Raw genomic sequence first — 12603 nt, 5'->3', positions numbered from 1 at the left:
TTCCATAGAACTGGTGGAAAATGGCGTCGTTGTTTGTATCTAGGGGACCAATAAAGACAAGGTATAGGCGGGTTCTAAAAATCCCTAGCCAATCCGAGATCGTCTAAGGGGCCATCCGGGAAAGAGGTAGGGAGGGAAACAGCCTAGGGGAGGGGAGAGCGGAGGGAAGGGGGGATTCGGGGCGGGGGGAGCGGTGTTTGCCCGTCAGTCGAGTTCGGAGTGAGGAGCTCGGGCGCCGGAGCAGAGGAGACTCGTGAGCTTAGCTTGCCGCCGCCCCGGCCACCGCCTGGACCTTTGCCCGGAGGGAGCCGCAGAGGGTCTGTGCCGCAGTTCTCTGGAGGGCAGCGCGACGGGGGCCCGGACTCTAGTCCGGGAGGATTTTTCGTCGTCCCCCTCCCCCCAGCGAGGAAGCCCGAGCGGCCGCTAAACAAAGGTACCAGTCGCCGCCGCGGGAGGAGGAGGAGCTGGAGCTTCAACCTCGGCTCCGCTGGACCCGCCGCCCTTCTCCCCCATCTCTCCCCCGGGCCTGCTGGTTTTGGGGGGGAGCCGGGGAGGGGACTCTGGAAGCGCTGGGGTTGGCGTTCGCCTCCGAGGAAGGTAGGGCATTTCTGAGGCTTTCGCGGGCTCGTCAGGGGTCCTTTAGGGAGCCTCCGGGCCCGGCGAACGAGCGGGGAGGATCGTTGTAGTGGGTTCGCCGGACGCCCGAATTCGGGGCCTCCGCCTGCGGAGCCCCCGCCCCCCCCGCCGTCGCCCCAGCCCGGCGGCCCCGCTCACGGTTCCGCGAGGGCTGCGGTGGGGGCTCAGCGAGCGAGGGGGCTGCGCTGTCTCCCGGCCTTCTCTCCTCTTCCCCTGTCCCCGAGGCCCGCAGACCCGGTGTGCTCGGCTGGCCTGTCCCCGTCTCGGAACGGGACGTGGGCAGCGGCCCCGCGGGTCAGTCCTGCTGCGGCCCGCGGGAGCCTCCGGGCCGCTGCCCGCTCGGACGCGGGGTGCGCGGAGGCTCGGCCCGACCCGGCTTGTTGTGAGTTTCTTCTCTGACAGAAATGGCGTCATTGTCGGAGTCGGGAAACTCCGTCGGGTCCCGACAATGGGGACGCTAAGCTGCCGAGCTGTGTGGGTGGCGGGGTGTGCTGGGTGGCGAGGCCAGAGCGAGCCCCGCAAAGGCATCTCGTGGGTTCGACAGTCTGTCTTGGCTTCTCCTCCTCCTCCGGTGCAGCGGGTTCCTGTAGCGTTGACGGGGTGTCTTTTGTTTCCCTTCCAGGTGCAGGTGAATCTGGTGTTTTCGAGGGCATCGCGGTCCCGGAATCATCATGAAGGTAAGATTGCCCACGGAAAACGAACCTCAGGTTGTAGCATTCAGAAGTGGGGGCTGTTGGATCGAGGTCGTGTGGGGGGGCTCCCAGTGTTGTGCTTGGCGCTGGGTGCCGAGCCTTTCCTGGGAGATGAGGGGTCAGTGGTGTGGATATTTGCGCTGTGAGTTGGAGACCGTTTCAGGGTATCGCACTGAGGATGGTTGTCCCATATAGAACGTCTCTTTTTGCCGGTAATAACTACGTTAGAGTGTTTGCAAAGGTAAAACAGAAGAAGCAGGTCAAGTAATTTGACTCTAGAACTTGAACTGTATTGTGGTTCTATCAGTTACACTGATGAAAGAAAATCTCATTTATTGTGTTTAACAGTACTTTGAATTTCTAGCAGAAGACCTATTTGATTAGCCACGAAAGTAGTCTTAATTGAAAGATTTTTCAAGAGAATTTTTCTCTTGAAAAACAGCTCAGAGATAGCAGTTGTTCCTTGTATTTCTAGGATTATTTGATTTATTTGTTTTTTTGTTGATCTCTTTGGTCTGGGAATTGTCAGATGCAGTAATGCATTGTGATAAAACTGATGGCCAGGTTTTCCTATTAAGTATAAATATGTTAACTAAATGGAAGATATTGTCCAAAAAGTAGAATTTGCTTAATTGGTGGAAGAAATTATAGCAATAAAAGTAAGTAGAGGCTGTTTTTTCGCTTTAGAGAGTATGTAAATGAATGCTGTCATTTTTAAAGGCACCCTAGAATAAAAGCCTTAGAAACTTGAAATGACTATATTCAACTGGTGGAACTTAAGGCCTGCAGATATTTTTCATCCATCCCAAATTCAGAAGTGCTTGAAAATGGTAGAGTGTGTTCACAAGTAGAGAAGTGCAACAGATAGTGTGTTAAAATGTAAATGTCATCTACTTTTGACAGTTCCTTTGAACAATTTTTAAGCAAATTTACTTCACTTCTCAGATTCAAGACTGCTTTTATAGTACTGCATCCAAATTAAAATTTGTAATGTTTGTACTTAGGGAAGGGAATGTTTGTGTTTAAATATTCATCAACTATACAAAATAATTAAGTTCAGTCCAGTTATTTTTTAGGTTTTTTACATTTGACTTTGGGGCGCTCTAAAGCACCTAAAATGTTTGTGTCTGCTGAATTCCTATCTCATCATCATGTAAATGAAAAACCAATCAGTAATGTTTCGGAATGAGTCCTTTTTTGTTAGTTGCAGATGAGACTAACTCCTGTGACCTGTGTAAAACAGTGGTGAGTGAGTTTGTTAGAAAAAACATATACCTTGCTTTGGACAATAATTTAAGAAAAGTGTTGGATTGAATAATGTGTAATAGGTTCAGAAGCTTGAATAATGCAGGATTTCACTGCAAGATGAGTGTTGTAATCAATCTCACAATTCCCAATGTAGTACCTGTAAAAGTTTGCTTAAAAGAAATGTAGTAAGTTGAAGGTCTTTTAGATTTAATTTTTTCCTCCTTCTCTTTCATTTCCTTTTTCTCCTTTTTTCAACTTGTCTTCAAAAAAAGGAAAGTACATTGGAAACTTTAACCTTAAAAGTTTCATAGGCAAATGTTTGGGTATCCTTTTAGAACTACTAATGCAAATTTTTGGGTATCCTTTTAGAACTACTAACCTACAAAGTTTCAGCGTTTCCATTATTGCTGCTTATAAAAAGAGGTATTAGTAATGTAAAAAGGAGTTGCTAAAATAAACTTCTAATTCTTTTTTTTTTTAAAGATTTTATTTATTTATTTATCTTTAGAGGGGAAGGAGAAGGAGAGAAACATCAATGTATGGTTGCCTTTCGTGTGTCCCCTGCTGGGAGTTGGCCTGCAGGGAACCCACCTGCAACCCAGGCATGTGCCCTGACTGGGAATGGAACTGTGATCCTCTGGTTCACAGGCCCGCACTCAATCCACTGAGCTATACCAGCCAGGGCTAATAAACTTCTAATTCTATACAAGACAAACTTTCTGTTATGTAGTAGTTCTTCTTTTAGAGAACCTGCTACTTAGGAATCGGTAGTACTAAGAGAGTTAGTTTATTTTTCACAACTTAAATTTCTCTTGTGGTGAAAGTTGAGAGGTTGCCCGCGATTGGTGTTTTGCTTTAACAAAATTGCAATTCAAAAAGTGTTTAGTGTTGATTACTTTGGGCTTAAATTACCTTTTTTCATGTTCCAAATTTCTATGATGATAACAGAGCTATAAAGGGATTTATGCCACTTACTAGATCTTACTAAACATTTATACTTTGAAATTTGTTATGTCCTATTAGTCACAAATTTCTTTTTAAGATTTTATTCATTTATCTTTAGAGGGGAAGGGAAGGAGAGAAGGAGAGAAATATCAATGTATGGTTGCCTCTCGTGTGTCTCCTGCTGGGAACTGGCCTGCAACCCAGGCATATGCCCTGAATAGGAGTCGAACAGCGACCCCTTAGTTTGCAGGCCCACACTCAGTCCACTGAGCTACACCAGCCAGGGTGTAGTCACAAAAATTTTTTAAATTTTTTAATTTATTGATTTTAGAGGGAGTTAAAGGGAGGGAGGGAGGTAGAGAGAGAGAGAAAAAAAAGAGAAAAATTGATTTGTTGCTCTACTTATCTATGCATTCATTGTTTGATTCTTGTGTGTACCCTAATGGGAGACTAAATTCTAAACCTTGGCCTATCGGGACAACACTCTAAATGACTGAGCTACCTGGCCAAGGACCCAATATTTTTTAGGATTTTATTAAGTGACAGTGTGTTCCGGTAATTGAAAAAGTGTTTAGTAGTCCTGGCTGGTGTAGCTCAGTGGATTGAGCACGGGCCTGCGAACCACACAATTGCGGTTCGATTCCCAGTCAGGGCACATGCCTGGGTTGCGGGCCAGTTCCCGGCAGGGGGGACTCATGAGAGGCAACTATACACTGATATTTCTCTCCTTCTATCCTTCTCTTCGTCTCTAAAAGATAAATAAGTAAAACCTAAAAAAAAAAAAGTGTTTAACAGTGTTCTTTTGCTTGTTGCTTTAAATCTTGAAATAAACAAAAATGTATATGTCACTTTAAGTATTGCATGTTTTAGAAGCACTTTTTTCTGGTACTGCCTTTAGGAGTATATTTAAATAATTAAAGCCTCTTCATTGATTGGTGTACACTATCTCGTGATACGTTTTTTTTTTAAGATTTTATTTATTTAATTTTGGAGCAAGGGGAAGGGAGGGAGAAAGAGGGAGAGAATCATTGATCCATTGCTTCTCATACACACCCCGATTATGGACAAACCTGCAACCCAGGCATGTGCCCTGACTGGGGAATCGAACCCATGACCTTTCACTTTGCTGAACGATGCCCAACTGACTGGGCCATACCAGTTAGGGCTATCTTTTGATATTTTTGTCCAGTGTGTTTTTGACAAATCTGACTAACCCAGTAACAGTTCTGTGTTTTAACATAGGTGTTATGTTGAATTTATTTTTTATACTTTTTGTTTGAACATTTTATTTATTTTAGAGGGGAAGGGAGGGAGGGAGAGAAACATCAATGCGTGGTTGTCTCCTGTGTGCCCCCTACTGGGGACCTGGCCCACAACCCAGGTATGTGCTGTGACTGGGAAAGGAACCCGTTACCCTTTGGTTTGCGGACAGGCACTCAGTCCACTGAGCCCCATCAGACAGGGCTGTTTTTCATAATTTTGATAGACCTTTCAATCACAGTGATAGCACATTATCAGGAAATAATAGATTATTAAAGCTTCTAAATCATTCCAAGGCTTTAAGTCTTGGAATGTCAGGTTCATTTTCAACCTATTTCCTGCATCTGTATTATTTACACTACATTGCAGTGGAATTTCAAGTGAAATTTGATGGATTGGCTAGACCTTTCAGACACTTTAAGGGAGTAAGTAATATAGATAGTTGTACTTTGAATCTGGGAGATGGGTTTTTCACATGTATCATTCTCTCTTCAGTAATTGATGCCTTAGGTCATACACAAATAATGGGTTGATTACAAATGCCTGTTTAAATGCCTTTTGCTTGTGTGCATGTTCTCATGTCTTCTCCTCCCTCCCCTCTTCCTTCCCCGCTTTTTTTCTCTGGCTCCCCCTTTCCTTTCTTCCTCTTTTTTCCCCCCTCTCTCCTTTCCTCTCCCTCTCCTCTCCTCTCCCTCCCTCCTCCCATCCTTTCCTTTTTTCCTTCCTCCCCCTTCATAAATCATTCACTTAACAACTCCTACTGTGTGTCATTCAGTGTGGAATGAAGGTGAATAAGCTATCAGACCTGCTCTCAATGAGCTCACAGTTTATAGCAGAGGACACAGAGAAAACAAAACAAAGTGCATATTGAATTATAGGATCATCGATTCAACACAGCATGGTAATTACAAGTGCTGTGGGAGAACAGAAGAGGATGTCTAAACCACAGAGCCATGGAAAGTCCTCTGGTGGGATTGACTTCGAAACCGAGAGTTAAAGATTTCACTAGGCAAAGAATGGTAGAAAGAAAGGAGTGTTTCAGACAGAGAGGAAACAACATTGGAAAACAAAGAAAAGTGCGAGGTAATGTGTTTGGAAACTAAGTAGTTCACTGTGGATGAATGACCTTAAAACCTTAAAGCGTGATGTGTTCGAGGTGGCAGTAGGAGGGCAGTGACGGGAGATGATGCTGAGTTAAGGAGTTGAAAATTTTCTTGAAAGTTACATGCAACCAATGAAGGTTTTTGAGAAGGGGTAAAGATGTTGGGTTTATATGAACATATCAAAAGGGCTTGACCAGTGTGGCTCAGTCCATTGGACTTTGTCTGGCAAGGCAAAAGGTCTTGGGTTGGTTCCCAGTCAGGGCACATTCCTAGGCTACAGGTTTGGTCCAAGTTCCTGGTTGGGACGAGTCAGGGAGGCAGCTGATCAGTTTCTCTCTCACATTGATGTTTCTTACCCCCTCCCCCCATTAAATAAATAAAAATTTTTCAAATATAAAGGGGTATCTTAGTGGATGGTCTGGACATGCCAGGTGAGGACCCCAAGAAAGAAGTGAACAAGGACCTCCACTACTGCACAGACAGTAGAGCAGAAGGGACAGATCTGAGATGTCTAGAAAGTGGAACGTAGGCCCTCGTAGCTCACCCTGGGGTAGGAGGAAGATGGAGGTTCCTTGGGCCATGAGATCGATGTTACTGTTGCTTGAAGCCTGTTGTTATTTGAGTAATAGCGAGTAAAGATGAATGGGGTTTTAAGTATTTAAAGGATGACTTGTAAGAGATCCACATTTAAGTGGGTCTACTTACTGAGATGTAAGATTAGGAGAGCAGGTAGGATGGAGAGAAGTCAGAGGCTTGGTTACCCAGTGTGAATGTTAACTTCATAGTTAATATTTAACTAAAATATTCAAGGGGATTTGGGTCCATGATATCACAGTTGTGTTTTATCCTATACATTTGTGGTGTTTTTGATGAAAGACAATTTTGTAAAAACACTGACTTGTTTTCTGTCCATATGGTTAAGTCTTTGCTTATTGTAATTTTAAAAAGTATGGTAGTTGAGTATATATTTCTCTGAAGAATATGCTTTTGCTAACCTAGCCTGTAAGTTCAAACATTGAAGAGATATTGTATACCTTCTGTGTATCAAACATGATTCCAGCTATTGAGGATACATCAGTGAGCAAAACAAGAGTTCATACCCTGAGGAGTTTACTTTTTATCAGGGTAGAGAGACACCAAGCCCAAAAAAATGTGGTAATTGCTATGGAGAGAAATACAGCAGATTCAGGCTAAGAGGTTAGCATGACAGAGGGTGTTACTTTAGATTGGATGTAATGAAGGGCCTGTTTGAGGAGATGACATTTAAATATCGTGTGAAACAAATGAGGTAGTGAACCATTCATTTATCTGGGGGAAGAGCACTCCAGCCAAAAAGTACAAGTGCAAAGACCCTGTAGTTTGGCCTGTTTGACCTTGGCATATTTAAGGAGCAGGAAGAAAGCCTTTTAGGGCAGGAATGGTAGGAGATGAGGCTAAAGAGGTCATAGGAGCAGTACAATCAATGTAGGGCCTTGTAGGCCCCAGTAAGGACTTTAGAGTAAAATCAGAGTGTGTGAGGAAGTCATTGAAGGGTTTGAGCAAGAGAGTGCAGTGGGAACACTTGTGGGAATACATTTTCCGAAAGAACAGTAACTGCTGCTTAGGGAACAAACTGCAGGGAGCAATTGTGGAAGTAGATGTGGCTACCACGTTAGTTCCAGTCGGAGAGGTGATGGAGAGGTGATGGACCATGGTGAAAGATGGCTATGTTGAAGATAGGATTTGAGTGGATGGGATATGAAGGGAAAGTTCTGCTTGATGCTACTTACAGATAACAACCTCCTACCCCCTTGAATTATTATTATTATTATTTGCTGTGATTGGTTGGTAGATGGGATTCTTAGAACTGAGTACTGCCAGGGAGGTATTCCTAGCTCTCATCCCTCCCTTATTAGTGAGCAGTGAATATCAGATGAATATTTTATTTGGTTGTATTTTTGAATTTTAGAATATGAGATAAAATTTACTTTTTTGAAGTCTGCAGTTCAGTACTTCTTTGTGTTTTCACAAAATTGTGTGTCCGTCACTATTTTCCAACTCCAGAACATTTTCATCTTCCCAGAAGAACTCCTGTACTTATTAGCAGTAACTCCTTTTTCTCCCTTTCCCCTGACCTTCCCCTGGCAATCTCTAACCTACTTTCTGTCACTCAGGGTTTGCCTATTCTGGACATTTTCTACCAATGGAATCATACAGCATGTGGCCTTGTGTGTCTGACTCCTTTCACTTGCTTAATATTTTCAAGGATCATTCATTTTGTAGTATATGTCAATTCTTCATTCCTTTTTATTGCTGAACAATATTCCATCTTGATTTTTAAAAGTATTTTATTTATTTTTAGAGAGAGGAGAAGGGAGGGAGAGAAACATCACTGTGTGGTTGCCTCTTGCATGTTTTCTTCTGGGGGACCCGGCCTGCAACCCAGGCATGTGCCCTAGCCTAGGTATTGAACCAGTGACCCTTTGGTTTGCAGGTCAGTACTCAGTCCACTGAGCCACACCAGCCAACGCTGTTTCTACTTTTTGACTATGAATAATGTGGTTATGAACATTTGTATTTAAGCTTTTGTTTGAATATATATTTAAAACATTTTGGGGTCCTACGAGTGGACCTTTCCATTTTCAGGGTAGTAACACTACCTGTCGTAACCCTGTTGAAAGCTCAGGGTTTAGCTCAGATGTTTTGTGTCATTCTGATAAATGGACACCAAGGAGTTGGACATTTAAAAAATTCATTCAACATTTATTATTATTATTATTATTACTCCTTGTCTAAGGATATATTTATTTATTTGAGAGAGAGAGGAGGGGGTAGAGAGAGAGAAACATTGCTCAGTTGCTTCCCATACACTCCCTGACTGGGGATTGAACCTGCAACCTAGATATGTGATCTGATTGGGGATTGAACCCTCAGCCTTTTGGTGTATGGGACGACACTTCAGCCAACCAAGCTACCCGGCCAGGACCACTTAACATTTATTGAACACTTACAGGCTAGTCTCTATACTAGCCATTTAGTGAACAAAAATAAAATAAAAGTGAACAAAACATGTAAAGAGCCCTGGCTCTGTGGATCTTACATTTTAAGGTAGGGGGAGAGTGAGCAGATAAATAAGAATGAACGTAAGTAAATTATTTAGTTTGTTAGGTGATAAATAGTATGGGAATAAGATGGGAGCTGGGTAAGGAGGATAGAGAAGGTGGGGTTGAGGCAGGTTGTAGTATTAAATAAGCTGCTCAGATAGGCTTTAGTGAGAAGACTTGATGGGAGTATGTAAGGGAGTTAGTCGTGTGGTCTCGAAGGCAGCTCAGTGAATTGTACAGAGGCCAGTGTAGTTGGAGTGGAGTTGGGAAGGGCTGGGGAGGGACTGGGGTCAGACAGGTAAAGAGATGCAAATTGAGGGTAGAACAGATCAGATCAGATCACCTAGGTAGGATCTCGAAGGCCTTTGTAAGGATTTTGGATTTCACAGATAGAAATAGGGGGCAACCAGAGGCTTCAAATAGAAGAGTGATGTGGCCTCATTACAGACCGGCAAGTTGTTACATTTTTAAAGGCTCACTGACTGCTGTGTTGGAAACCAGCTATAGGCAGGTTGAAGACAGAAGCTCACCATTTAGGAAGCTACTTTAATAATGGATGATGGTGGTGGTGATGGAAAGAGACTCGGGGTGTTGAATACAGAATACAATATACAGATGATGCCTTACGCAATTTTATATCTGAAATTTATGTAATTTTATTACTTAGTATCACCCCAATTTAAGGGAAAAAGAAAAAGGATGGTCTCACTGGGTGCCGGGTGGCTTAGTTGGTTAGAGCCTTCTCTGTACAACAAAAAGTTTCAGGTTCGATAACTAGTCAGGGCACATACAGGAGGCAACTGAACAGTATTTCTCCCTCACATGGATATTTCTCTCATTCTCCCCCCTCACTGCCCCACAGCTTCTCTCTAAAATCAACAGGCATGTCCTCTGGTGAGGATTTAAAAAAAAGATGATGGTGGTGTATGAGGTGTGCCAGTGAGGGAAGTGAGGAGCAGTCAGATTCTAGGTGTCTTTTGAAGGTACGACCAACAAGCATTCCTGTCAGATTCAAGGTAGGGGGAATAGAAAGAGTGAAGGACACCCAAGATTTTCTTGCTGGATTACTGGAAAATGAATGAAGTTAGGATTGTATAATTTTTGGAAATAAGCATTTATGTTTTCTATTTGTCAAAAATGCTAACTGTCATATTGCTCATGAAGTGTGGCTGTAAACAAATTATGGATATGCCGTGTTTTTTAGTAACAGACATTTAAAAGAATTGAAAACTTTTATTTTTTTAAAGTATATATTATTGATTATGCTATTATTGTGGATGAAGTGACTAGAAAAGGGTTGAGTGCCGAGCAAGCCTCCAGCAGCCAGGCAGTGGCATTGTCCCCTCTCTGACCCCTCACCAACATGCAGAACCACAAAGCAGTGAAGTGGGTTGTCCTGCCCTGGTGAATACCTAAGGCCCACCACATTCATCTTAACAAGGGAGGGAGTCAGAGCAGCTCTACCTAACACAGAGAAACAAACACAGGGCGGCTGCTAAATTGAGGAGACAAATATAGCCCAAATGAAAGAACACATCAAAACTCCAGAAAAAGAACTAAGCAAAACGGAGATAGCCAACCTATCAGATGTAGAGTTCAAAACACTGGTGATAAGGATGCTTAAAGATCTCATTGACTATGGCAGATGCATAAGGGAAGATATGAAGGCTACACTAAGTGAAATAAAAATCCACAGGGAACCCCCAGTGGAGGGGATGAAGCCGGGGTTCAAATCAATGATTTGGAACATAATCATTGGAAGAAAAGATTTGATAAACAAATCAAATGGAAGAAATAAACAATCAGTATAGAATGCATGGAACTCCAACAACCAAGGAATTAAAGAAAAAATCAACCAGAACAACCAGACCAGTGAGACAGTGGGACCTCGCTGGCCAACTCAGAAAAACTGTGGGGACAGGGATGGCTGTAGAGCTTGGGGGCTCTAAGGGAGGGGTTGACTTAAGGGGAAGACGGAGACTCAGAGCTGTCTGTGGACTATGGTGGGGGCTGCTACAGTGAAAGAAACTCCCAGTCCCACACAAGAGTTTGTTGAAGAGTGCTCTAGAGACCAGCCACACTGCTCCCTCTCTGACCCCTCCCCCACAGTCAGCATTGCAGGGCAGCAAAGAGGGCAGGTTGCCCTGCCTGGGTGAATACCTAAAGCCCCACCCCCTTACAACTTCTCAGGTATGCCAAGACACAGAAATATGGCCCAAATGACAGAGCAAAATCTCAGAAAGAAAACTAAGCGAGGAGGAGGATCACCAACCTATCTGATGGAGAATTTAAAGCCCTGGTAATCAAAATGCTCACAGAGCTGATTGAACTTTGTCGAAAAATGAAAAAACAAATGAAGGATACCCAAAGTGAAATAAAGCAAAATGTTCAGGGAACCAACAGTGACAGGAAGGAAACCAGGATTCAAAGCAACGATTTGGAACAAAAGGAAAAAATAAACATCCATCCAGAACAAAATGAAGAAACAAGAATTTAAAAAAGTGAAGAGAGTCTTAAAAACTCTGGGACAACCCGAAATGTTCCCATATCTGAATTATAGGGGTGCCAGAAGGAGAACAGCAAGAAATTGAAAACTTTTTTGAACAAATAATGAAGGAAAACGTCCCCAATCTGGCAAAAGAAATAGACTTCCCGGAAGTCCAGGAAGCCAAGAGTCCCAAAGAAGTTGGACCCAAAAAGGAACACACTGAGGCACATCATCAAGTTACTCAGGATTAAAGATAAAGAGGAAAATCCTAAAAGAAGGAAGAGGAAAGGAGAAAGTTCCCTACAAAGGGGTGCCCATCAGGGTATCAGCTGATTTCACAAAAGAAACGTACACCCAAGATTGCTCTATCCAGCAAAGCTTTCAATTAGAATGGAAGGGCAGATGAAGTTCTCAGATAAGGTCAAGTTCAAGGAGTTCATCATCACCAAGCTCTTATTATGTGAAATGTTAAAGGGACTTATCTAAGAAAAAGAAGATGAAAATATGAACAGTAAAATGACGACAAACTCACAACTATCAACAAATGAACCTAAAAGAAAAACAACAAAAACTAAGCAAACAACCAGAACAGGAACAGAATCAGAGAAATGAACATCACACAGAGGGAATTCAGTGGGGAGGGAGAAGGGAGGAATAGGGAGGAATGGGTAGAAAAGGTACAGGAGAGAAAAAACATAATTAGGATGTATAAAATAGACACGGAGAGATTTAAAAAATGGAAACAGAGGACTCAAAGAACTTACATATACAACCCATGGACATGAACTAAGTGGGGGGAATGCTGGAGGGTTGGGGAGGCAGGGGGGAGGGGGGAGATAAAGGAGGAAAATTGGGAAAACTGTAATAGCATAATCAATTAAAAAATACTTAAAAATAAACAGTAAATGAGAGCTTTGCTGGATAGAGTAACCTTGGTTATAGGTCCTTGCTTTTCATCGATTTGAATACTTCCTGCCAGTCCCTTGTTGCCTTTAAGGTTTCTTCTGAGAAATCGGCCGACAGTCTTACGGGAAGTCCTTTGTAGATATCTCCACTTTTCTCTTGCTGCTTTTAAGATTCTCTCTTGATCTTTAACCTTTGCCATTTTAATCATGATGTGTCTTGGTGTTGCCCTCTTAGGGTCCAAC

General features: G+C 42.9%; 1 protein-coding gene across 4 annotated transcripts in view; it reads left to right on the top strand.

The window, feature by feature from the left end:
* Positions 1-174: 174 nt before the first annotated feature.
* Positions 175-12603, top strand: part of ARID4B (AT-rich interaction domain 4B) — a 140453-nt gene continuing 128024 nt past the window's right edge. For 2 of the 4 annotated variants that reach the window (XM_037037329.1, XM_037037326.1), the window contains exons 1-2: positions 175-433; positions 1259-1313. In XM_037037329.1, the coding sequence (XP_036893224.1) occupies positions 1308-1313 (6 nt within the window). In that variant the 5' untranslated portion in view covers positions 175-433; positions 1259-1307. The other 2 variants (XM_037037328.1, XM_037037327.1) reach the window with 2 other exon arrangements.

This window comes from Sturnira hondurensis, unplaced genomic scaffold, assembly GCF_014824575.4.
Source record: "Sturnira hondurensis isolate 20B ecotype Veracruz unplaced genomic scaffold, ASM1482457v3 Scaffold0022977, whole genome shotgun sequence".
NCBI lineage: Eukaryota > Metazoa > Chordata > Mammalia > Chiroptera > Phyllostomidae > Sturnira > Sturnira hondurensis.
Note: the sequence above shows the minus strand (reverse complement) of the source record. Positions and strands in the feature narration are given on the sequence as shown.